Genomic DNA, 26,523 nt, shown 5'->3' on the forward strand with positions numbered 1-26,523 from the left:
GAGAAAAAGAGAGAGTGTGGGTGGAGGGGAGGAGAGGAGAGGAGCACAGCAATTGCAAGAGTGGTGGGGTGAGAAGTGGACAGTAGGGTGATGCAGTGTGGGTGGATGGGTGAGTGAGGAGAGGTGAGGGGGAGGTTAGAGAGGCTGTGGGAGGGATGGTGGGTAGTGACGATGGGGGCAAGCAAGTGAGCGTGTGAGACTGTGTCTACAGTAAGGCAGCTAAATTTCAATATTCTTCCTTTCCTCTCCAGCTTGCCCCCCCCCAATTAGGATGGCAATGCTACATGTGGGCAAGACACAGTTAAACATATAGACAAGGAAGAGTTTATAAAGATGTGATGACCGGCACTAGAGAGAGAGAGAGAGAAAGTTGACAAGGAAGATGTTTCTGTTTTAGCCAGGGGTGGTTTGGCCCTACAGTTACAGCAGTCAAAGCTAACTGCTAACATGGTAGCCAGCCTGGCTAGTGCTAGACACTCAGAAACATCTTTCATACGTTTAACATATGTTCTGTGCCTGTGTGACAGAAATAACTCCCCCAACCAGCAAGTGGCGGTATCTGTATTCGCCATTCATAAAGGGAAAGAAGAAGAGCTAGGCTGCACAAGTATAAGCCATAAACAAAACACCTTTCGTCCAGAACAGCTGTTCTTTATAGCTGCTTCTAGTCAGGTAAGGAGTTACAGTGCTGTTCTCTGCCCTCGGCCTTTTGGTTGTGGAAGAAGAAAGAAGGTTGTGGAGGCAAAACCCCCCAAAAAAACAAGAAGAAACCACATTAAATGGGTGAAATCATGGGTACTACAGTGACAGGCTGAAGGGGCTTTCTCGAACCATTCTCTTCTTGTGCATTGATTCACTAAGCTGAATCAGCCAATCAGAGTGGTCTCTCTCTCATAGATGAGGTCCAACCGGCCGATGCCAATTCAACATGTCGAACTGGCTGAAAAGCTGCCACCAGGGACCGACTAGTGCCAATGGTGTGGCACACACCGGGAGGACTAGCACCAACAGATGCTCACCGACAGCCCGATGGTGGCCCATGACCAACCACTGGCTTGGTGTCTCTGCCCTAACCATGGATAGGGATAACAAAGCTTTTAGAAAACAATATGTCTCGTCAAAGCTCAGGAGACATTCTTTCACTTGTAATCTACACTCTAGTAACTCATTTTAGCCAATTGCACATTGAGTAATGTTATTAGTAATTATGCTTAACTTGCCGTAACTTTGCAATCATATAGAGTACAGTAATAGTGATTGTCTCAGCACAGTAGTGGAGAATTCACCTGCTTAAACGGGAGCTATCCAGCAGAAACAGAAAAATATGCATCTGAGAACAACTAAATGTGAGTTCTGCTATATTAAAAACACAGTATAATTGATCACGGAGAGCAAGAGGTCACAGAATGCATGTCTCACTCTTTATTAGATGTTGGTAGTGATGCACAACTTCGTTGTTTTCTGTCCAAAAGAAGACAACAGACAAGATATTTAGCCATTTACCTATCGGTGAAATGTTTGAGCATGAATTCAGATCTTAATGAAAGTAACCTGCAACTGCTAATGTGGTCAAAAGTCATTTTAAACATATCTTTGTCTTCTAAATTAGCTGCCTTAGAGTGGATGTGGTCTGAGTGAGGAAGTGAATAAGTGAAGGAAGAGAGGAAAAGAAGAAGCGGGTGAGTGCATGGGGGATGGAGGATTGCAGGGCTCAAGGTAATCTGGGGAGTTAATGCAGCTTAGAGGGACTGAGAGGAGTGGGAGGGAGGTAGAGAGAGAGAGAGGGAAGAGAGGGGGAGTGATGGCAGAGGGAAAGAATATAAAAATAATAGGGTCAGCAGGGGAAGAGAGGGAGAGAGGAACAAATGAAGATGTATCAGAAACAAAAGCTGAAGCAAGTGAGGGGGGAGAGAGAGGAAAAAAGAGAGTAGAGGGAATGTAAAAGCTGAAGAGATAGGAGAGTGGAGGGGGATAGAGTGAGCCGAGCGAGTGTGTGAGATAAAGAGTGGGCTAATGAAAGGTAGGGTGAGGCTGAGCGAGTTGGTGGGTAGGAGGGAAGTCGACAGAGAGAGAGAGCGGGGGAGACATTTACATGGGGAAAGAATGCTGGGTGGGGAAGGAAGGCAGACACGCAGGTCTTTGTGTTAAAAGCAAGGAGGGAGAGATGGAGAGATTGAGAGAGAGGTTGTGTCTTGGCTATATGCACAGGGGAGAAACCAGTGAGCAAGCACAAGCCCAACAGCCCCGCTCAGCCCAGTGCAGGGTTGTATTTGAAGGGTGAGGTGGGGGAGAGAGAGGTTGAGAGGTGGGATAATGGAAAGTGGAGGAGGAAAACGACAAAGGCTCTGGGTGGGGATGCTGCATGAAGCCTGTGGGTTATCGGTCTGTGAATTAATACACTCTTCTTCGCACACTGACCAGCACAGGTGCTCAAGGTAACTAACTAACTAACTAACTAACTAACTAACTAACCAGAATTACTTATTAACTGCTCCCTGGAAATGAATTTAACAAGCAAACAGAAATCTAAATATTTCCAAATGGACATTTTGGAGAGGATTGGAAGATCAATTCCATTAATATTTTATATGATTAAACTTCTATCTTGCATGAAATGTAAAACTTTTTAAACATTTAAACCCAAATTGTACTCTGCATACATACATACATAGCTTTCTGCAATCTGCATAGCCATAGTGGTCTGTGTGAGGTCATCTGCCAAAAAAGTATGACCACACGACTGTATGTGTTGAGCACATACATGTACATGTATGTAGAGGCATCCAGTATATAGGAAGTACAGAAGCATGGGTGCATCTGCTGCCTGTGCCTACATCCATTTGAGTTTAAAAAAAGCCTGCTCCCAGGAGTAATGAGCTTGAAAAAGTTTTGGCCCTGATGAAAGTCACTAGTGACCAAGATAAAGCTTGACTTTCATTGCCATCGTCTTCATGTTTGATTTCCTTGGCCTTCCTACACCGCAGCACTGAGAGTGAGCAGTGTGAGGTGATCTCTTACATTCAGGAATTTTGGAAGAATTACAAACAACCACACTTGTTTCAAAAGAACCTGATTGATTTGTATGGCAATGGGTTGAGGCTATCTTGCTAGGCTAGAAGAGCTGCTCAAAAGAGCCCCCCAACGCGTGGCCCCCTGACAAACACAACACAAATTCGTACACTGCAAATGTACATTGCAGTCACAACAGGTGAGCAGAGAACAGTTGACCAGTATAAGAGGTGCCTCAACAAGCAGTATATGTCGCTGTGCTCTGTCCACAGAGGGACACGCCGCTGAGCACGAAGCAGGGGGTGTTCTCTGGTGAGCAACGAGTGTTGTTGGGCTGCCCAGCTACCGGAGACTATTGCCCCTCTCCCCTCTCTCTGCTCATCTCTCCCATCTCATAACATTAAGACTGTGCCTCTCTGTGCTTGTATCCTTGGCAACCTGCCTCCAACAATGGAGAGAGCTCTGGCCTCAGCATGGGAGGAGTACAGTGCCATGGAGAGGAAAAGCAATGGCGAGGGAGATAGAGGGAGATGGAAAACTGGCAGAGAGGCTGAGCAGAAAAGGAGAGTGAAAGAACGGGTCAGTGTGTTTGTTGTGCACAGACATGTGGATCAAACTGAGGGTCTAGAGCAAAGGGTTGTACATAGGAAAGAGTTGAGCCAGATGAGCTGTAGATGAGGGAGCCAAACCTGTGCAAGCTGTAAGCTTAGTGTTAGTGGATCAGTGGCATTCTTGAGCTGATAAAATTTGGACAGATGTCAAGACCAAGGCAGGGTATATCTGGACCTTCAGCCTCGTACACTCCATGAGCCTCTGAGCAGTCCAAAGCCTGTGAAGATGCCACCGAAATAGAAGACTGGCCTTGATGCAGCTCTAATTCCATAATCAGAGTTCTGGCACTGCAGCCAACATGGAGCTTATCATTTAAGTCCAAGTTTTATTTTGTTATTTTTTTAATTTTCACTATATTTAAAACTTTATTAATCTCTGTAAGTGATTGGTATATTTCATGAGCTCAGGACTCATAGAAACCTTTTCAAAGACACTGAAAACTGGACAGAGATAGTGGAGGTGGGGATTTTAGAACAGCATCTGCAAAACCAAAACTTGTTATGGACACCAAACTGTTCTACAGGGGAAAATCATGTAGAGACAAAACTGCCACAGATCAGATCTCTGTATGGATATGATAAGAGTATAAGTGGTTAAAACAGTAAAACTCACACTGTGTAGACAGAGGTGCTGACCAAAATGAGGGATGCCTGCATAGTCTGGGAGATTGTGTTCATCTTCTCCTTTTTTACTGCAGCAAAGCTGAACCATTGAGATTAATTGCATATGATCAACTCAGCAGAAGCTGTGCAAATTAAAGAGCAGGCTACCCCACCTCCCCTCTCCACACCCCCCTTCTCCTCTCTCACCTCCACAACATCTCCTGCCCACCCCTGAGCCAAACCCAGTGGACAGTGCTGCTGCTCTTATTCAAGGCTACAAACGTGTCATTTCCTCTTTCCCCGGAGAGGAACACAGAGCTAGGAAAGGGCTCAAAATGGAGCAAGGGGTCAGTCAAATAGTGCAGGCATGTGTACACGCATACAATACACACAGTTTCACACAGACATGCAATGGTGCGCATGCACACACACACAAACAGGGAGAGTTAGTGCAGTAGAACTGCAGATATCACCCTGCTTCTCAAAACTGCTCCACTCCCAGCTCCTCTGTCCCTCTCTCATTAAGAAGCCATTAGAGAGAAGGGCAGCATGAGACCACATGACCCCTTCCTAACCCTTGTAACACTCCCCCTGAAAGGGAGCGAGGAATAGAGGGAGGATGGGAGGGAGGCAGAGGGGAAGGCATGGAAAGAGGGGCAAAAGTTATTAACAGAATCAGATAGCAAAATGGGAGGGAGACAAAAGATGGCATGATAAAAGGGTGAAGGGGAGAAATGGGGGAATGAAATGAAAGTATATAACAGCTCAAACTCAAGCTCATCTCAAAGGGCAAAAAACTGAAAAAGGTGAGCTATGAGAGTTTAAAAAACCCCCGGTGACAGAGTGACAGATGAGTAGAAATACTAGAAATTATACTATTTTTCCTAAAATATCTGCAGAAAACAATGAATTAATGTCTCTGTTTTTCTAACAAGTGACAGATCACATCAGAGATATTATGGAAAACGATACAAGGACACATTTTGAACATGATTTGCACTGCAAAAGGTGACATTATCTCACTGTACTGGCAGCTCTTCTTCATGTGCTCCAATAAAACATTCAGACTGGATGATTAGATGTGCTGCTTTACTGAGTGCTCAGTGCAAGGATAGTGAGGACAACACATGGTAGGTATGTATGAGTCAGAATGGAAGAGAGAGGTAGAGAGGCGTGTGATAAGTATGCAGTGACTTTAGGAGAATGGGATAATTTGGGAGTGGAGGGGAAGATGGCTAGGCTGCTTCCTTAGTCGGACACAGGAATGCAGAGTGGGCGGATCCCAGTGAGTGTGTTTCTCTGTGTATGTGTGTGCATGTGCCAGACAGAAATCCCTAACCCTCAAAGACTTTGGCTCCCCTTATCAAAGCCTGAACAGAGGCAAACAAAGGGGGAGAGGGGTCTGGGTGTCCTGTGCTATCACCTCTACAGTAACTCCCATTGCTCCCTTTCTCCCCTCCTGTACAACACACACAAACATCTACACACAGAAACACACACTAAACCTTGAAGCTGGATGTCTCTGAGGCCAGGGGAACTATGGGAAGGCCAAACAGTCTAACCACAAATAAACAAAAAAAAAAAAAAAAAAAAAACCTGCCAGGGTCACAGACAATTACACCATATAAACATGCACACACACACACACACTCTCTCTCTCTCTCTCACTATCTATCTCTTATGCTTTCATACACACACACACACACACACACTCAAAAGAAACAGTTTTATTCAGCCATAGCCTCAACTAGGGAATTTGTGTTTATAAAAAAAGGTACCTGTTGTGGGAGGTCCCACCTGAAATAAGTTTGTGACCCATTTTAGATGCAGAGATTCTGATTCATGAGAAATAGCGGTAGGGGCTGAAGAGAGAAAGAGCGTAAGGCGAGGAGATCAAGTAGATCAGAGGAAGCTGTGCCTTGCATGCTGTGGCTGGAGTATATAAGAGTAGTCGTATTGCAGGCCTGAGTTTTATAGTGATAGGGTTTATTACAAACATCAATGTGATTATAAGTCAGTTTCTTACTTTTGGATCAAAACCTGAAAACTGTTTTGCACAACAAACAGACACAAATCCTACTGATGAGGAGGAAGCTGAGCCCACAGTCCTGTCTTTATTTGACATCCATATACCCAGTGTGAAGTCACACACAGACACACTACTGTATACAACAAGCTGCCATAGCTCCAGTGTACAAGCTGAGTGAAAACAGAAGTGAGAGCATGAATTGACGGGTTGGAAAGGAAGGTCCAAACAGACGGAGGGAAGTAGGGATAGAGAAGAGAAGGAGGGGACAAATAGTTGTGAAGGACAAAGTGCGTCTTCCAGGACTGCTTTCATACTCTCTGTAACTATCAAACCCAAAAAGAGCCACACCCACATGTATGTACACAGCCCAAGTCATAATTGTCCCCTGTGGTGATTTTGGCCTCTCCCTCCTAGTTTCTCATTGCTGTTGGCCAACTCTTCTGTATCTTTAACACTTTTTTCCTCTTTTCAAAAGGGGGGGGTTGTCACAAGAGAAGGAATGAGGGATGACAGATAAAGAGAAAGCAAGGAGGTGTGGAGGGCTGTAACAGTGGAAAGAGGGAATGAAGAGAAGGAGGGAAAGAAGAGAATGAACATGTAAGAGGAAGGGAGACTTTGCCCTCCAGCGGGAACACTCCTACAATTGTGTGTGTTTGTGTGCGAGCTGTGCCTCAGCCAAACCGACACACCCACAGGTTCTAGACCTCTATATCCTGTTCGGGTTGTCCGTTTGTCCAAACATCATGCACCTCCCCTCCCTCTCTCCCTCCTCCTCCCCCCTCGTTCCCCTTTTACAACTGGTCTGATGGGGGTAGAGGCCGCTGAGGGAGTGGGTACGGTAAATAGAACAAAAGGCACCTTTCTAAAATAAACAGATTAAGGAAGAGGAACTTCAGGTTGACTGCAAATGAGAGAGAGAGAAAGACAGCACAGATCTAGGCATGAGCTTTCTATGAAGCATTTGTTAAGGTTAAACTCTTCATGAAAGTTACAGTTTCTGCTTCTGCCTGTCAGTCATTCTGCCAGTGTGTACATGTCTCTCACATACATGTTCACACACTTTACTAGACTCAGTATCCTGGCTGCTTCTGCTCAACCAACTCTTGGAGGATGCTGGGTACAGTGTAACACACAAGCCATTGCTGCCAGTCCAATGACTACAGGGCCCATTACTAGCTATCAAATCACTGGAGGAGAAAAGAGAGAGGCATCCTATAGCTCAAATCACATCTCCATCTCATATCTCCAAAAGAAAAGCTCTGTCATGAACCTCTCATTGAAGAGGAGCAGGAGGAGGAAGCCTAGCTCACTAGTTAGGCCCATTGTTGACTAGTTGTGAGCAGTTCAGCCACAAACTGGTTCTTCCTTCTCAGACTGTTTTATCAGAATAATTAAAGTTATCCAGTAAATAGATCCTATCCTGTTAGTATCTTCAGATTTATCTGATGACTCTTTGAAGCAGTCCTAGATGGGTTGGGGGGGTTGTGGGTGTGCCCCGCTCCTAAACTTCAGAATAAAATCTCCATTAAATTTCATACTTCTTGGAGACATAAGTCAGTCAAATCTGAGCACAGGCACAATACACATATTTTCAGACCCAGTGAGAGTTACACCTTCTAGGGATATAATTTAATCTGTCCATTGCAAATAAACCTCCATAAATCTGTCCAGAAATGACAAAGAAAAGATGCTCCTTCCAGTCCAGAAGTTGCCCGGGAATTATCCCATTTTAAAGTCTTCTTCTTTAGCATTGAAGTAATTTCGTGTTAGGCATCTTATACATCCAAGGATGCACAGCAAATAGGAACCACCAATAGCTAATTCGGCAGACTTTTAATGCTGCCAATATCACAACATGTACTCCAATACAGTTCCCAAAGATTATAAAAATAGAAATGACAAAATCCATTAATGTGAGCCTTTTTTTTCCCATGTGAAGTGTGGGGTGCTGGGGGCCCCAGTAAGAAAAGTGTGCTTTGGAAAGGAAGCAAGGGAAATGGTCCATAGCACCCAAGTATCATCCTCTTTTAAAGATGGAATTGGGCATTAGAATAAACATCTGAGTCAAAGAGGATGTGTGGTCTCACGCCTGAACCTATGGCGCGTGTGTATGTCAGTGTGTGCGTTTTATCTACCAAGTTATCCACAACCATTAATAGATCTGTGTAAAGACATCTGGGGTATGTGATGGAGTTTGAAGTGTGTTAATGGTGTGTGTGGGGTTTCAACTGTGGGGGTGTTGCTGTTAATGTTCAACCACAGAAACCTAGTGACCCACCCACCCCTGCACCATGCCAACAGGACATCCTGTCAGGCTGCATTCTGGGTAGTTTAATTCTTAGACATGATTGATGCCAAGAAACGTGTCTGAGTGTACATATTGTGGACAGAGTTTAACCACAGATGTTAAATGTAGGGATTGTACTGTAGGCGACACATATTTTATACAGGTGTGTTTATATACATAGTACCATATGTATGTGGGCTGTGGCTGACTAAAGCACACACATGGGCCCAACCCAGGTGCACTCAGTTTGGAATGGCTAATCTTTAAACCCCCCACCCCCCATACACATACACACACACACACTCCTTTTCCTCCTCCAATTCTCCACCCAGCAATCCTTCTCCATCCTGTTCCAGGGGCAGGAGGTGGAGAGGTGGGGGGTGCTGATGGTTTGGAAAAAAGCCATGGTCAAGAGTGGGGAGGGGGCAGCTTCCTGTCCAAAATGGTTCTTTTAAAGCCAGAGAATTATAAATAGAGCAGGTGTCAGTATTGAGAACTGAGAGAGAGAGAGAGAGAGAGAGAGGGTGCTGTGAGAGAAAAAGACAGACAGCAAGAGTGTGAAAAATTGTGTGAATGTGTATGTGTGTGGTGTGGTGTGATGGTGTGGTGGAGTAGGAGAAGGGGCTTTTAGCTGGTGGACTGCCCATAATGTCCAGCAGGATGTGAGGTCATATGACAAAGATGGCTGGTAGGCGGTGAGAAAAAGACTGGTTACCACGGTAATAATGGAACTTTTTTTTTTCTGATGGAGACTGAACAGGAGGTTGACATTAGAAAGTGAGACAGAATGAGGAAAAAAGGGGTCAGAATTTTAGTCACCCATCAAAAAAAACAAAACAAAAAAACATTTCATACACAATAAGGGGAAACTGAGCAAGGTGGGGTGAGCAGGCCACAGAAGTCAACAGGGTGGGAGGCAAGGGCTGAAATCATCTGTGTAGTCAGAGGACAAAGCGGCAGAGCAAATAGGGGGTGGGGGAGACAGAGCAAGACACAGAGAAAGGCCTGGAGTACAAAGACAGTGAAAAACAGAACTGATAATAAACTGACTGTGGAAAAAGTGAGAATGATGAAACAGGAGCCACAAATAACAAGAAAGGCATGGACAGAGTGGAGAAAATACAGGGGGAGAGGCCTCAACACGATGTAGTTATCTAACCCGTAATGTGTCAAGCACCAAGCCGTGAAGATAGGGGTTAAAAATTAAGTCCACACAGTCTGAAATATTAAATCTATTTTGGTTTTTAATGAAGGAGGAGTGAATTAGGGAGAAATATGAGAGTAGATTATTAAACCAGGAGCGAGGAGAAGGGAGAGAAAAAGTGGAGAGGTGTGCGTGGGGTGAGGGGGTTGAAATCTGTTCACGGTGTTTTAAATATTAAACCTATTTCAAGTTTAATGAAGTGCAAATACTATGGGGAGAGTCTTAACTGGAATACAGAGAGGAAGGGGGCGAAAGGGGGATCCGATTCATTATTTCAAGTGTTCACCTTTAGACTGCCGAGACTTGGGGAGTGTAGCGCAGGGAGAAAAAGAAAAAAGGAGAGAAAGTTTATGCAAAAGTGCAAACTAGAGGGCAGTTTGGAGCGCACCTGTCTGCAAGTCCCAGGTGGGACCAGGAGGCTCTGGAGCTCCAGAGGAAGAAGGTCTGAACGCAAATAAGCCAAAACATGCGGTGCTAATTTCAGCACTCTGAAGCAAAGAGGAATAAACACGACAGGGTTCTGTGTCAAAATGATTTCATTTTCCTGCTATGTATCTGTTGGTATATGTGAGAATGCGTGCATTAGTGGTTGACGAGGGGAAATCTATGGCCACAGAGCACAGAGGAAGAGAGTCAGATAAAGATGTTGGATTTCAAAAAAGATTTTCGATGTAATCAATGTGCAACAGCTAGAGGGAAATGGAAAGAACAGCCCACGTGTGATTGAACTGTTCATGTCTACATAATCAGATGCTCTAAGCTGTGTGTGTGTGTGTGTGTGTGTGTGTACACATCACACCGGCCATGTACTGGATTGCCAAAATCCCCCAAGCTGCCACAAAAGGTCACTGTGTGTGTGTGTGTGTGTGTGTTTAATACTAGCAAGTAAAACAAACAAAAAAAGTATTTCCAGTGCTGTTATTATGTGGAATAAAGATCAAGTTAGTGTTTGCCCCATGTAGAAAGGAAGTAGGAAAGAAATCAATTGTTAGCCCATGTTTTCACCAGCTCAGGCTTCTTCTCAGCCTGAGAGTGAAGGTGTCAGAGGGAAAGAATTCTGCATCCAAAACAACTGCTACTTTAATAAAACAACACCAACAGCATCAAATGTAAAGAAAATACAACTTCAATGATGCAGCCTCTTAGGTGAAAAAGAAAAACTTAATCATAACTTTCATGTGCCTTAATATATTGTGCTTTAGAAAAGATGTCTGGAGTCTGAAAGGAAGTGAATAAGTGTAAAGACCACAAGACAGTGGTAGTAAAGACAGGCATATCTTAGCAAGGATGCAATACAGCATATGAGATGTTAATTATTCTGTGGTGGTTATGGTATTTCATCAAAATGTAACCAATTGCTAACTGATTTCTTCATCAGTTAGCCTAATGATTACATTTTAATCCCCTGATTTATTGTTTAGTCTATAAAATATCTGAAAATACTGAAAAATACTCATCTCAGTTTACTAATGCTTGTGTTGCACAGTCAAAATCCCAACAAAAAAACATATTCCATTTCAATTTAAACAAAATAAAAGGAAGTAACCTCATATTTGATAAGCTGAAACCAGCAGAGGTTTGACAATTTTGCTTGATAAGTGACTGATAAATCATCAACTGTCAAAACTGTTGACAGTTTAACTTTCTTGCTAATCGACCAAATTGAGAATCAACTTTCAGCACTACATGGATTACAAAAATAAAATGTGACACTATGCATCAAAGATGAATCTACCCAAGCTTAACTGCAATTTTTAAACCACTCTCTCTTTGATCGGCAGGTGCTTTTAATCCAGGTCTGGAAGAAGCAGCGGGGCCAAACTAAAAATAACTTCAGATAATTATTTAAAGGTGTACAACATAAGCAGTCAGGCGAAACAGAGACTATTTTAAACTCTCCTCCTCAAAATTGTCACTTCTAATAGAGTGCAGCGGTCCCTTATTAAAATATATGCACGTGATCACTGGATTGCAAGCAGTGCTGCTTTTTTTCTCTTCCTAATTCAGATGTAAAATTTGTGTCAGCAGACAAGGTGAGTGTAAGAAGAGAGAGTGAGATCAAGCATTAACAAGAGAGGGAGAAGAAGTAGTTGGGCGCTTTGTGGTCTCAATAATGACATCAAGTGAACACAGCAGATGTTTGCAAGGGAAGGGGATCTAAAGAAAACAAATCCTAATTCCTGCAGCGTTTTATGTCAACACAGGCACACGAGATATTCATACAAATGCTTTGAAATGGCTAATACACTGAATCTTTACATTATCCCTATATTACAAAATAATCCAGCAAAATCCTGTCAGGCAGCCCCTGTGTTATATGTAGCATAAGCATTTCTAATAGTAAAGCACATACACTGATCACAGCTGAATGACAGAGAGCGAGATGTGTGTGTTTGCCTAGGCACTTCTCATCAATAAGGAATGAAGCAATTAAGCTAATCTCAGACTGAAGGTGCCCTTTCTCCTTTATACCTACCATAACCCTTCATGGAAACCAACAACTGGGCTTCATGGTACAACAGCCTCACCACACAGCAACAGCCATGTCATTTTAGAAATAACCCCAAACTGCTGACCCTAAACAAAAGGAACTCATTATAGTGCTGATTAATGAATAAGAGAGCTGACTCACAGCAGCCATCTTGACATGGCGCACTGCAGGAAAGGCACAGGTGTAATTAATAACATCAATGATGGCTGCATCTGATTAGGTGTGTCTGATATTGTGTGGCTGCTGGCTTACTGGGGCACTTAATGGATCCGGACCACTGTTAGTCTTATTGTTTACACGTGCGCTTCTCCTGCTGTGACAACTCAGGATGTCGAACATTTTCAGCAGACACTTAAATAGCTTGTTTTGTATTTAGTGGATAAATCATTTACATCATTTATCAAGCGAACGCTGCAAGTTCTGGCGTCTCAAGATTTTTTTGTTTTACTCTGATCTGCGTAGGTCACTGTTTGCTAGACACACTTGTCTCACAAAGCTAAAGTAATAGTAAAGTAATGAATGAGAGATGAATGCATTTCATCGCCTAATGAATCAAATAATAAGCTTTGCCATTATACACACCATGAAGTCAGGGCTCGTTCTATTTGGAGAGATCACAGTTATATTGTAATTTTTATATTTGTTTACTAAGTTTGTTTTTATTCACTTTCAAGTTCTTTTATATGTTATATAGCTATTATTAGACAGAATTATTGTAATATGCATTGTGTCGTACATCTCTCTTTTCTGGCCGACCGTGCAATGCTGTGGAATCACTTTCTAATTTGTTGACCCTTTCTTATGCCTTTGCAGTGGATCTGCTTTGGATTTTCTACTACAGGTGACAAAATCCTGGACTTAAGGAGACTTAAGCAGACAAATTCTCCTAAGCCTATAGAGAGCCTGTGTATTTTTGACCCTGACACTGCAAATGTCCTCACAGGTTTTTCACTGTAAAAACTAACAGACACTCCGTGGTAAAAGTAGAAAAGCATTCCCATGAACAAAATATCACACCATCTCCCTCCCAGGGTGATAGTGACCTGACTAAACCTGTTCAACTATCCCCACAACCTTCGCTCGACACACAGATTCCACCTCCTACAAACTGAATGGACACACCACGGTGAAATACATCCAGTCTGTCACATAGGACTACTTTTAAACATAATGTCAGTCCACTGCGAGCATGATATTTTACTGCTAAATGGTAAGGCCAGCCCAAATAGTTGATAATCTCAGGATACAAAGACTCTCATTTCCTCCTTCCCCAGCTCTCTCCATTGTGAGCCCTGTGCTGAACCTCATTTGAATGTGGGATAAATTGTGTCTTTCTGGCTGGAACCAGGTGAGTCTACACCAGCAGCAACACTAGACTTCCTCTAACCTTTAGGTGAGGAAACACCTCTCTCAGTAATGACTGCTTCACCATAGCCAGGCTTAAACTTCATCTTCTACCATAGTACCAAAGCATGCAACTGAGTGTATGTATGTGTGTGTGACTGAAGCTCAGCACAAAGTACTTGGGCACTGTTATAAGGTCTGACTGCAGGTCACAAAATCTGGGACTCTTGCAAGACTTTGAGCTAAACAGACAAGCTCTCATAAGCCTGTATAGATGCTCTGTGCTCTCTGCCTTTCCTTTTTTTTGTCTCCCCCATTACCCCCCTCATTGCCCAAGCTCTCTCCCTTTTTCCTCCACTCACACTTTCTCAAAGGTGCTTCCCTAAACCCCAGAGAGAGAGGGAGGAGCCTGGGATGGTGAGGACGCGCTGGTAATCCGTGCAGTGACCCAGGTCAATTCAATTATCCTGTTTTCTTTCGCTGCGCGACGTGTGTGCCCATTTTACAGCCAACTCCCTTAATGCGCCCAGGATTAGCTTCTCTTACTTTTAATGATCTACCTATCGACGCCTTGGGCCCCACAGCGCACACACAGACACACAAACACACAAACATAGGCAAGTGTTTTTATGTATTAGTTTATGTGTAAAATAATTCACTAAACAATTCTGTAAGACTCAGGATCAAGAGAGGCTTTCACAAAATGAATCTTCAGTGTGTTTTTGTATGCATTTGCTTGTTTATGTGGGAGTGTGTGTTCCATAAAATGCAGGAAAAAGAGGAATGTAATAACCATTTGCATTTACCCAGGCTTCACCTGACACCTCCAAGATTTGAGATCATCATTTTAGGCCCAACACGCTAAGTGTAGAAGCTCGCTAATGTCAACCCCGGAGGAGGAAAAGAGGTCGTTTATACTAGCAAACTGTGTGGATGGCAGACATGCACTGAAATATCCACACAGAATTCAACAAAGAGTTTGATCAGTTTCACAGAACTACTGCTGCTCTACTGGTTAGAAGGTGTACTTTAATCTGTCCAACAAATCAACAATATTTGGACCTGAAAACACAGGGTGTACTTTATTTGTGGCTGCTGATGACCCAAATCTACTGTTTTGTTACAGTTTTGTCTATACATGTATTACTTAAAAATATGCAGGGGCACTTTCCACTTAAGTCTGGAGACAGTAAACAGTATAAGAAGTGGGTTTGGCAGCCTTACCCGGGATGTCCTGTCCACTGTAGTTCCATCCAGCTACAGCCAGCATGGAGGGCAGAGGAGATCCAGGTCTACTGTCCCTGTCTCTCTCCCTGTCCCGCTCTCTGTCCCAGTTCCTCTCAGCCTGCTGGGTAATATGTCTGACCGTGTCCTTGTTCTTCCTGTTCTTCCTTCGCCCTGACCCTGACATTGGTGGCCAGGGTCCCTCTCCACCTCCTCCAGCAGTGGCCCCCAGCCCTTGCTCTCCCTGGCTCTGAGCTGCCCCCCTGAGAGTGTCCCGGGGATGAGAGGAGGAGGCGGGGGACACCTGTTCCTCTTTGACAGTGACAGGCCTGTAGTCATGCGGCCAGGCAGGTTGGGAGTCGTGCAAAGCTTCCTCCTGGCTCTCATGGCTCTTGGGGGGGTCTTGGTCCTCCTTGCCATACGTGCTGCCTCCCTCATGGCAGCGGGCGAGGGCCGAGTCCCCAGAAGAGTTGGCCGGGCTGGTGCGGCGAGCCAGCCAAGGAGAGGTGCTGCGACCAGACATGATAGAGGCCAGGGCTTCAGAAGCCATGCCTACTATCCCTCCCCCTCCTCCTCCTAAACCTGCTCCTCCTGCAACACCCCCTGCTCCCGCTAGAGCAACTCCTCCTCCACCTCCACCACCAATGCCAGCAGCCGCAACAGCTCCCATTTCAAAGTCAGCCAGCTCATCAGCCATTTCAGAGCGGATGCTGATGTCCAGCGCAGCCTTGATGAAGCTGTGGCAGGCCTGGACAATGTCTGTCATCTGCAGGTAGCTGGCAGCTGACATGACCTCAATCACGTTCTTACTGGTGAGAGCAAGGTGTGCAGAGTACATGAAGTCCAGGATGGCTTTGAAGCCTGTCGCCGTGACGATGTCCAGGTGAGTGACAGTGGTCTGGTGGTGAGGTTCTGCCCCTTTTTTAACCTGAAGGGAGAAGAGAAGGAGTATTCACAGCAGCATTGTCTTGTTTATTTAGACTATTTATGGCATTGCTTATGGCATCAACACACAAAAAATTAAATAAGAGAGAAAAACAGGTAGATGACCAAATATCCTGCCCTGATTCCCCCAGTGTAGCAGTCCCTTACCTGGCAGTAAAGAGTCTTGAAGTAGCGTGAGGAGCCCAGGAGGACGTTCTTATGGGCCTTGAAGATCTTTCCATCCACAATGACACAGGCGTCGCAGAGGATGCCGTGCTGCCTCTGTTCATTGAGCTCTCTGAGGAGCTGACGGTAGTGAGATGAGATCTCCATGTCCTCCTTCCTGTTGTTCATCTGTGTAGCTGAACAAAACCTCTCCTCCAAATGTCTGCTGGGAAATGCAAAAAGAATGACATGAAATCAAAAGGGCACATCAAACTATTTTAAGTATACTGAACAACTGAATGTACAGGAGCAGAAAGATACCGGAGTAATGAAATCTAGGAAAAATAGCATGAGTTCAGGCAACTTATTCAGACATTTCTCCTTTAAGTTCCTACATAAACATGGACATAGCCACAGTATTATACCAACCCCTTTCTTAAAACAATGGTTTCATTTGAATGTGTGTGTGTACATTCAATAAGCAAATGTAGCTGCAACACTTCTTTAAAGACAAGCTGGAGTAAGAATATCTCAGTAATGACTGCAACATAAAAACAATGACATCAATAGAAACCACATCTCATCTGCAGCAGTTTGATGTCTAAAAACAGCCCAATAACAAATAGTCTAAAACCTGTGTTTAAACCATGTCTGACAGGTTCATGTGTGTGTGTGTGGGTGTGGGTGTGTGTGACAGAGTGTGTCTACGCTCATTAAAAATGTCAGTTAAAAAGCATAGCACTTTATCAAAACAGCTGAGAGGGAGAAAAACACCTCATTTAGTACAGACCACTTAAATTTATCAATAAACACTGCCTCATTTTCTTAATTTTTTTTCATCTCATCGCAAGTGTGACTATTGTCTAGATGAGACAAAAATTCACTCTGGACCTTTCACCTCAGTGTTTCTAATCTCGCATAGTTCAGTCGAGGTTGTGCGCACAAAGTTTTTCTGAAAACTACAGAGAACAGACCCGTAATGGCCATTTGTCAAGCTGCCGAATGTAGGTCCCACTTTCACTATTCACTGGCAGAATCCACTGATGTATAGTGATGTTACAGGGACAATGGTGTATTGTTGCTCTTGCAAAATAAAAGCATGAGAAAGATTTGAAATTTTACAATCCATTAGTCTATAAAGCATCTTTACTTTTGACCTCACAAATATTGAACTAAAATATAAGTGGATTTTGACTTGAGTGTAGATAAACCATTACTGCCTGTATTTTTTTTTTTTTTTTTTTTGTACAGGTTAAATAACATTTTGAGTTCACACAAGACAGAAGGGATACAAGTGAAGGCCACAGCTAAAGGAAGGCAGATGGTGACAAAGGGAGATGTGAACATTGCTCAACTATTCAACTTGAGAGAAAGCCCACATATGCCCTAGCAAAGACAAACCTACTAAAACACACAAAAAGAAGAAACAGAAGATGAACACACACACAAAGTCAGGCAGTGCATTAGCCAAAGCATTAGCAGCCGCCGCTCCTGTTCTTGTCTCGGTTAGGGCTAAATCGTGGGGACGCAGGGTGTTACCAAACACAGCAGTGATTTGTTTTGGGAACGCCACGGCTGTCAGCTCTCATGGGCCATTCCGAGAGATGACAGCTCGGGTTGGCCAAGGTGACAGCAGCGTTTGCTCGGGGGCCGGCACACTTCAGGTCATGTTTAGCAAAGCTCTGCTCAACCTGATGGCTTGTAAGATCAGATAAATCCACTTGGACAAACACACCTCCTATGAATGGCAGTGGACGAGTGGATGGAGTGATGTGACAACTGCTAAAGGCTCTCTTGTTCAAGAAAAAAAAAAAGCATCCCACATCTGATCAATGCACGGCTGACTCAGAACCTTTCACTTTGACCATGCTTCCTTTAAGTCATTGAAAGAATTGTGAGGAGGCAGGAACGTTTTGATGCAAAGGTTTTTATCCTCTAGCTCATTTATTTCTTAATACAAAAAAATGTATTGGCAGTATAACTTTGAGATAATCTATCTTTCTTGTCTGTGTTGCCCTGATGAAGTATTGAGAGTCTTCACCACTCACCTTTAGAGGCAAAACGAGCGGTTTTAAAGACGCAGTAACTCCCTTTCCTTCTTTCTCTGCTCTTCTGCTCTCAGGGCCACTGGCATATTCAATTGTGTAGGCCAATCTATAAGATAGGTCCCCCTCTCTGAGGCACATAAAATAAAGTTATTTATTCACTGATAAATACCTCAATACCCTGTTATTTTTCATTTCTTCGAGCCAATGTGAATGGTGGAATACAGGGTCACTGTACAGCACACACTGGTCAGCAGTGACCATGCACTGTAGCACAGAGGGAGCAGTGAAGGAAAGCCAGATATATCAAATCAGCAGCTGGTATAAGACTGCCGTGGCTCGAGTGTAGCATTCATGCATCTCCAACTCTCCATTTCCATCTGTTACCATTTTCAAGTTCCTAGTATCAGTGAGGAACACCACTTACAAGCACACAAGCAAATGAGCAACATGCTAATGTCAGCTACAGCGATGCATTAAAGGGTCGTATTACAAAAAACAACTTTGTAAGACATCACAAATTCCAACAGGCATTTCTCACTTTTCTTTCACCTTTCATAGACAAAATGATTAATCTGTATACATTTCCAGATTAATCAAATAATCAGTGATGAAAATAATTACTTGCAGTCCTAGCAGAAGTCCATTCACCTCGAGTTTAATGGGGTGGAAGCAGAAATATCGGACATATATCTCAGACGTATTTGCATGGATACCCACTAATAGAAGTGAGAAAATGTTGTATTGTAATTTAGGTGCCCTTAATTTAATGTAGTTTTATAAACCCTCAAAAATTTAATACCATCTATAAGCATATAACCCAGTGTGTGTGAATAAAGTCTGGTAACTGGGACTAAAGTTCATCAGGGCAACTTTCCATTCTGCGTGGTAAAGCACATCCAAAGCACTAATGATAATGTCAGTGTGGTGCCGCGCTCTGATACAGGAGGCTGTGTTTCTGAGTGAGTACTAAAGTTTTTTAACCAAGTGTTAGTTTGTGCGTATGTGATGTGAACGTGTGGCTAGGACTGCACCTAAATACATGTTAAATGGTGCCTCAAATTAAAAAACAATGCTCAGTGGAGGGTTAAACAACAACAACAACAGGCTGATAGAAACAAAGAGGGAGAGGTCTAATCAGATTTATTGCTTCAACAGACATTCTGAGTTAGTAGTTAGGCAGAGAAGAGGAACTTTAAAGGACTGTGCTTTGACCTCTAAACTTTGTTTGCCTAGCTAAATATCATCGTGTCTGATTCCCTCCAATCAAAGACCCCATTTCCATAGGAACCAATCCCAGTGCTACCCCGACTGCAGTACAGAAACAGCAATTCTCCAGTGTTCACCCTGGCTTTTCACTCCTTCCAAGAGCTTCTCCATCTTATCCCAGGAGCTTAGACCATCAGCAGCACCAAAACCCACTCCCTCTATCATGTGAGTACAGCCTTGATTTACAGCACACCTTTTTTTTCCCAAATATACACTTAGGAAAGTAAGGTAAAATGAGCTTGTCACACAATCAACTAAAGAAAGAAGGCAGAGACATTTGTGTCTCACCCAAAGCATTAGCAGTCTCACCAAGGCTGAAGAAACTAAAGCCTGCTTTCAGGATGTCACAGAACAGAAAAAAAAAGCTTTTCATTCCAAAATGAAATAAAAAAAAAAAAAAAAAGCATAGAAGAAGACATCAAAAGGCAGGCTGACAGTCTGTGAGCACTTATTTGTGGTCAGAGATGATAGTTTCAGTAAAGCATGCCAACGGAGCTCCGAGTCCGTCGCCCTTCTGAGGCCAAATTAAAAGTGACCGTCCCCCTTAACCCACGCTCCATGGTACCAAACGCACACAATCCAGAGCCGTGTTCCCCTCAAAACACACCCACACCCAGCCCCTGCCCCTAAATACACAGCCACGTGCAAGAATTAAAAAAAAAAAAAGCATGGTCACATCTCAGCAGAGCCGTCATGGCATCACACCCTGTTTGTCCCGGTCGCATCATAGAAAAGTCACTTTAGGCCCCAGACAGATGAGATGAGACGTGTGATGGAGTGAGAGACCGGGGCTCTCTCCTTCTTGTCTTTCTCCTAATGCAGCCTGTCCCTTCAAGCCTCTTTTCTGCCACCTTGACCGCACAGGGCCGAGAAGAGACGGGTGTAAGGTCCTTCCGGATCAAAAGGCAGACAGATACTTTCTTTGTGCTGGGTTTAACAGCTTTCACACTGGGCCTATGTTGTGATTTCACAAGGTATTCAGACATCTCACTGGATGAAGATGTACATGTGAAACATTCGCACAGGGTGATAATACATGATTACACAACATATTTTAGCGGCTAAAATTCACATGGAGCACACTCTCTTTGGCAAAACCTGTCTGTTGATTCATTCCTTGTTAACATTCTTGCAAGGTACAAGGTCCTGCAGGGTCCTTCATGGGCATGTCAGCACTACCCGAGCAGATTCATATACTTGCTGTTATATTTTCTGAATTAAGGGATTTCCAATTGGACAGGCAAAATTATCATTTAGTGGCCAGTGTGCTGCTTGCAAATCTGCCGGTCTCAACGAATCATTCTATATTCAAACTGTAGCTCTCTGGACAACAGATGCAGCCTAACAATTCTGCTCATTATTATTTGATAAAATGACGGCTAGACGAGCACGTGGGTGAGTGAACAAGGAGTTCACACAGCCTTCATATGAGTGGTAAAATAAATAAATAAATAAAGCTGATACATAAAAAGTGATAATGACTGACAGTTTTTTTTTTTTTTTTTAACTTTTTTAAATTGCAGCCAAATTGTTTCTGCTAATGTGCATGTGCTACAAAAAAAAACAAAAAAAACAAAAAAAAAACGAACATGTAGGTGCATTTAAGATTAATGATACCATTTTTTTTGTCTTTGCATATCTATACTAATGCATTTTTCATATTAGCATATCTCATATTAGGGGAGACTTGCAGTGACAAACCCACAGATAATAAACAAACACCGTTGGAAGAGGTCACTACAGTATCAAATGTAGTTTTTCTCAATGCTACAGATGTTTCAGCATCTTTCTGCTTGTTTTGGGTTTATGGCCCATAGCTTTACTTGTTTTGATTGTATTTTTCTCATCAGTACTGTTTCCAGCAGCAGGTTTGAATAAGTTTTAAGAGCAATAATAAAGAGAATGACTTAATATCTATACAATTTACATGATCAGCTCGTTGCATTTCTACATTAAAAGGATCCTTTGTTAGCAGTGAATTCCCTCGGTTTCACAGTCCGACTCTTATCTTGGCGCTGGAGTTGGAAATCAGCAGGGAGGATGCAGTAAAACTGGCCAGAGCTTGAAGAAGTAAATGAATGTGAAGTGCAGGGAGGAGGGGACATCAAGTTGGGATTCAGTAGCCAACAGTTGGCATTTATGTTGTCATCCATCCCAGCTTCATGCCTCAGCTACAGTACAAATTTTTTTATCAGTTAGGCTAAAAAAGCAACACATTCCTTTTTGCATATTTTCTAGCAGTAACTTGCACCAGCACACTAGCGCTATCACATCATAGCAGCCCAGTTCTATGGAAAAGGCAAACAGGTTGGCAGGTCTGCACTGAATGAATTATGCATTATGTAAAGCTTTCAAAACAAATTGAAATAAATGATGCTAGCTTCAAGAAGAAGATATTAAGAAAACATTTGACATGATATGCTACTACTGTATGTATGACACATTAAAATGGCACAGGAAGAACACTGGTTTGTTTGCAAGTGGACATTTTTCTATATAACAAGGGAAAATATGTTACTGAACATTTGCAAAATGAGGCCCTATAAGGGATCATTGTGAACAGGGAATGAGGTTACCCAGAAATGGAGCGACGTGAAAAGTAAGAAAAGGAAGGCAGAGCTGGAGAACAAGAGAGGTGAAGAAGAGTGAAAAACAGAGAAAACTGATAGAGCAGAATCACAGAGACAAAAAGGCTAGGAATATAGACACCGAGGAGAGAACGAGAGGGAGACAGGAAGAAAGAGGAGAGTGGCTCAGGCAGCCAATATTTTTTAAACAGCTTTGCTTCCACTCAACTGGGCATCAAGGCCATTATCCCGGGGTTAATCCCCAATCCGACCGAGCTGGCAGCCTTCCGGGACAAGCCGGGGTGGCAGCCCATCAGCAAGGCAGGCATGGATAAAAATAACACACACATGTGCACATGACACATATACACAGACACACACACACAGCCAGACGCAGGCAGGCATGCAAGCTACAATTAGAAAAAAAATAACACAACAGAGCTATTAACTGTGAATGGCTCACTCTTAGGTTCTTTGTCCTTTATTTTCTGTTGAAAATAAACTACTGTTCATGGTTGTCTCACATTTCATCTCTGACTCTTTCATATCTCCCCTTGTTTCTTTTATCACACACTCTCCATCTGTCCAGATTTATTTTCTCTACCTTCCCCACCAGCTCTAATCATGACACAATTTGCACCTCCACCTTGCTCTTCCTTTCTCTGTCTGTCCTCTGTTTCTCTGGCCAGCATCCAAGGACCCAAGGTGGAGGAAGCGATTGACTCAAAGAAGGATAGCCATGTCATGTGGAGAGGGACCAAAGAGGATCCAGGAGGCTTAGTGAGAGTTAGCACTATTTGCTTCATCCTAACTCTTCATCCCTTCAGTCCCACCCTGCATGCACTGACTGAAGAGAAAAAAAAAACCCAAACCCTCTTCATCTAGGTCTGAAGACCTCCACACTGCTCATCATGCTTTTTTCTGCTTTTATTATGTTCACATTTGGTGTACCTGCCAAAAGATCTGCCTCTATAAGCCACCAGCTTATGACATGAGTCCAGCGTATGACACAAATGCATACAGTTCAGCAGCTCCAGCCTTTCTCTGACACTTTGTCCTTTAGCCGCACAGGTGTTAAGCTTAAGAGTGATCTCATGGAAATCTAGTCAAAGTAAGGATGGACGGGCATCATCCTACAGTGAGGAACAGAAGTATTTGAACACCCTGCGATTTTGCAAGTTCTCCCACTTAGAAATCATGGAGGGGTCTGAAATTCACATTGTAGGTGCATTCCCACTCTGAGAGACAGAATTATAAAAAAAATTTCAGGAAATCACATTGTATGATTTTTAAAGAATTTATTTGTCTTTCACTGCTGAACATAAGTATTTGAACACCTGAGAAACAGCAAGAATTCTGGCTCTCAAAGACCTGTTACTGTGCCTTGAAAAAGTCCACCTCTACTAGGCCACTCCAGAACCTTGATATGCTTCTTACGGAGCCACTCCTTGGTTATCCTGGCTGTGTGCTTCGGGTCGTTGTCATGTTGGAAGACCCAGCCACGACCCATCTTCAATGCTCTGACTGAGGGAAGGAGGTTGTTGCTCAAAATCTCACCATAAATGGCCCCATTCATCCTCTCCTTAATACAGTGCAGATGTCCTGTCCCCTTCGCAGAAAAGCACCCCCAAAGTATGATGTTACTACCCCCATGCTTCACAGTAGGGATGGTGTTCTTGGGATGCAACTCATCCTTCTTTTCCCTCCCAACACGACGAGTGAAGTTTAGACCAAAAAGTTCTACTTTGGTCTCATCTGACCACATGACTTTCTCCCATGCCTCCTCTGGATCATCCAGATGGTCTTTGGCAAACTTCAGACGGGCCTGGACATGTGATGACTTGAGCAGGGGAACCTTCTGTGCAATGCATGATTTGAAACCATGACGGCGTAGTGTTCTACCGACAGTGACCTTTGAAACTGTGGTCCCAGCTCTCTTCATGTCATTGACCAGCTCCTCCCTTGTAGTTCTGGGCTGATTCCTCACCTTTCTTATCATCAGTGATACCCCACGAGGTGAGATCTTGCATGGCGCCCCAGTCCGAGGGAGATTGACAGTCGTCTTTAGCCTCTTCCATTTTCTAACAATTGCTCCAACAGTTGATCTGTTTTCACCAAGCTGCTTGGCAATTGCCCCGTAGCCCTTTCCAGCCTTGTGGAGGTCCACAATTTTGTCTCTGGTGTCTTTTGACAGCTCTTTGGTCTTGCCCATGGTAGTAGTTGGCGTCTGACTGACTGTGGGGTGGACAGGTGTCTTTAAAGAGCTCAGACAGGTGCTACTAATTTAGATTAATGAGTGGAGTAGAGGTGGACTTTTTCAAGGCACAGTAACAGGTCTTTGAGCGCCAGAATTCTTGCTGTTTCTCAGGTGTTCAAATACTTATGTTCAGCAGTGCAAGACAAATAAATTCTTTAAAAATCATACAATGTGATTTCCTGAAATTTTTTTTTAATTCTGTCTCCCAGAGTGGGAATGCACCTACAATGTGAATTTCGGACCCCTCCATGATTTCTAAGTGGGAGAACTTGCAAAATCGCAGGGTGTTCAAATACTTCTGTTCCTCACTGTAGAAGTGACCAGAAAAAGAGGTGTGACTCTAAGATGTTGTTCTTTAAGGACTAAGTGTCAACTTCTCTTGTTCCTCCAATGACCTATAAAGTGTCAGTGATCTTATCTGAAGAGCTGCCTAATAAAGCACGAGAAATGCTTATCTCACCCCATCTATCTGCCAAATAAAGCACAAGAAATGCTTATCTCACCCCATCTACCCATCTCTCTGTTTGTCTTATTATGTCTTTCTTCCACTTTCACACTTGTGCATACGTGTGTGGAGTTTCTGGGCTAGCTTTCTCTCTAGGCCCCTAAGCCTGCGATGTTTCCCATGGTAACTCCGTGACTGACGACCCGGGGCTTAGCCTAAATTCTCTCTCTATTAAAAGCTGTGAAATGCAAATAATGAAACATCTCATTACCACTGTCGGAGAACCCAAAATGAAAAGAACGAAGAGGGGCAAATGAGGAAGACAACGAAAGAGGGCTATACGGGAGGGGGTGTGTGAGAGGACAGGGAGAGACAAGAGCAGGAAATAAAGGAGTGGAGCAAAGGGAGGAAATAATGGGAGAAGAAAAGTGAAGGGAGGATGTGAAAGACAGAAACTGGGGGAGGAGAGGACAGGTGAAGGAATATAGTTAGACACAGTCTTTGTTGGGAACATGCTGCTGTTAACAGAAAGAGTAGCCAAGACTGTCCACTTATACAAATGGGTGGAGCCCTGATAAGTTAGGAGGTGTTCTTCAAATGTCAAACGACCAGCAAATCTTACCAGTCAGAGGTTTGGACACTTTCCCATTCAATTCAGTGGGAAAGTGTGTGCAAACGTCTGATTGGTGGTGTACTACAGACTAAAGTTTAGTGTAAAAACAAGTTCTCCCTGCTGTGATGTAGATTGTGTCTTGATTGATAACTATATTATGCTCCAAGAGGAATATTTGTTCAGTTTTACTTATTACCTTCACTGCTCTGTCATTAATCACCTTAGAACTGCATCAGTTTAACAAATGTATGGCTGTACTTTCTCACTTTCTCATAATTACTCAGGCTTTAATTCTATGACAGGAAGGAGCTACTTGTTTGAAAAAAAAAAATGGTGCTGGAGGCAGAGGAGGGGGCTCATGTGACAATGACCACATCACCTTACATGATCTCCTGATGCAAAACCCAGTTTTGCATTCCGATGTTTGGGAGACTCATCTGCTCATGTACAAACCCCTGATATCATGGAGTTTTAAGGTGTGACACTATCTAATGGTAAGATAAGTCCCTGACTTCTGGGAACTTTGTGTATTATGTAAGGTTTTTTTGTTTTGTTTTTTTGTACTGGTCACAGATATACAGTGTAGTTTTTCTTTTGCTTTCCTATTCGGGGTTAGTAGGGCACAATCTCTTCATATTAACCTCTAAATGTCTTGTTAAAAATCAAGTTGAGGTTATGTTTGCATTTTTAGATTATATCACTGCAGCGTTGCTAGAATAGTGTCCTACGTGAGCAGTCAATCACAGAGGCTGTAGAGAAATCAAAGACAAATGTTAACATAAATATCCATACTGCATTCAAGAGATATTACAAACAGACTTTCTAGTTAAACTATGAGTAATTGTACTACACACACACAAAAGTATGATGCCTACAGTATATGTAATGGTTGAATATCACATCTCAGAATTATGTCATTTACTACAACAGTCTCCTCTCTTCCAAAAACATTTTCTACAAGGTCTTGGAAGCTGGATGCTGGGACTTACTCCCATCCAGCCAAAAACACATAAATATCATTATAAGCTGAGGATTTCCCATCTGAGGAAGCCAACGACCTAACCTTTACTAAGACAGCTCCAGATGCCATGTAGAGCAGGTTGTCCACACACTTTAATGTAATCGAGTTATTCATAATTTTGTATACAATGAAGAATTATCACTGATATTTTGAGTGACTGCTCAAATTGCTTCCTGGCTGAACCAGATCTCAGCTATTTCACTTCTGGTCATCAATGAGTAAGGCTGTAAAACAAAAATATAAAACCTACTCAGTGTAGACCAAATTTGGGGGGAAAAAATGAATTTTACATTCCTTTGCCATTTCCCTAAATTTTTGTTATTTGGCAAATCTCTTGTTGTGTTTTGTAAAGCACCAAATGGCTTGTGGCTAAAGTGATAGTGACAGATAAAGCTATGGATGGGCTCAAAAACGT

The 26,523-nt window shown here is 43.1% G+C and overlaps 1 protein-coding gene across 6 annotated transcripts in view; it reads right to left on the reverse strand.

Moving 5' to 3' along the window:
* zbtb46 (zinc finger and BTB domain containing 46) overlaps positions 1-26,523 on the reverse strand; it is a 52,002-nt gene that overhangs the window by 15,552 nt on the left and 9,927 nt on the right. For 4 of the 6 annotated variants that reach the window (XM_020608131.1, XM_020608127.1, XM_020608126.1 and 1 more), the window contains exons 2-3: positions 15,895-16,117; positions 14,803-15,730 (exon numbers count right to left, since the gene is read on the reverse strand). In XM_020608131.1, the coding sequence (XP_020463787.1) occupies positions 14,803-15,730; positions 15,895-16,117 (1,151 nt within the window). The remainder of the gene's footprint in view (positions 1-14,802; positions 15,731-15,894; positions 16,118-26,523) is intronic. The other 2 variants (XM_020608128.1, XM_020608130.1) reach the window with 1 other exon arrangement.

This window comes from Monopterus albus, unplaced genomic scaffold (genome assembly GCF_001952655.1).
Source record: "Monopterus albus unplaced genomic scaffold, M_albus_1.0 scaffold91.1, whole genome shotgun sequence".
Taxonomy (NCBI): Eukaryota; Metazoa; Chordata; class Actinopteri; order Synbranchiformes; family Synbranchidae; genus Monopterus; species Monopterus albus.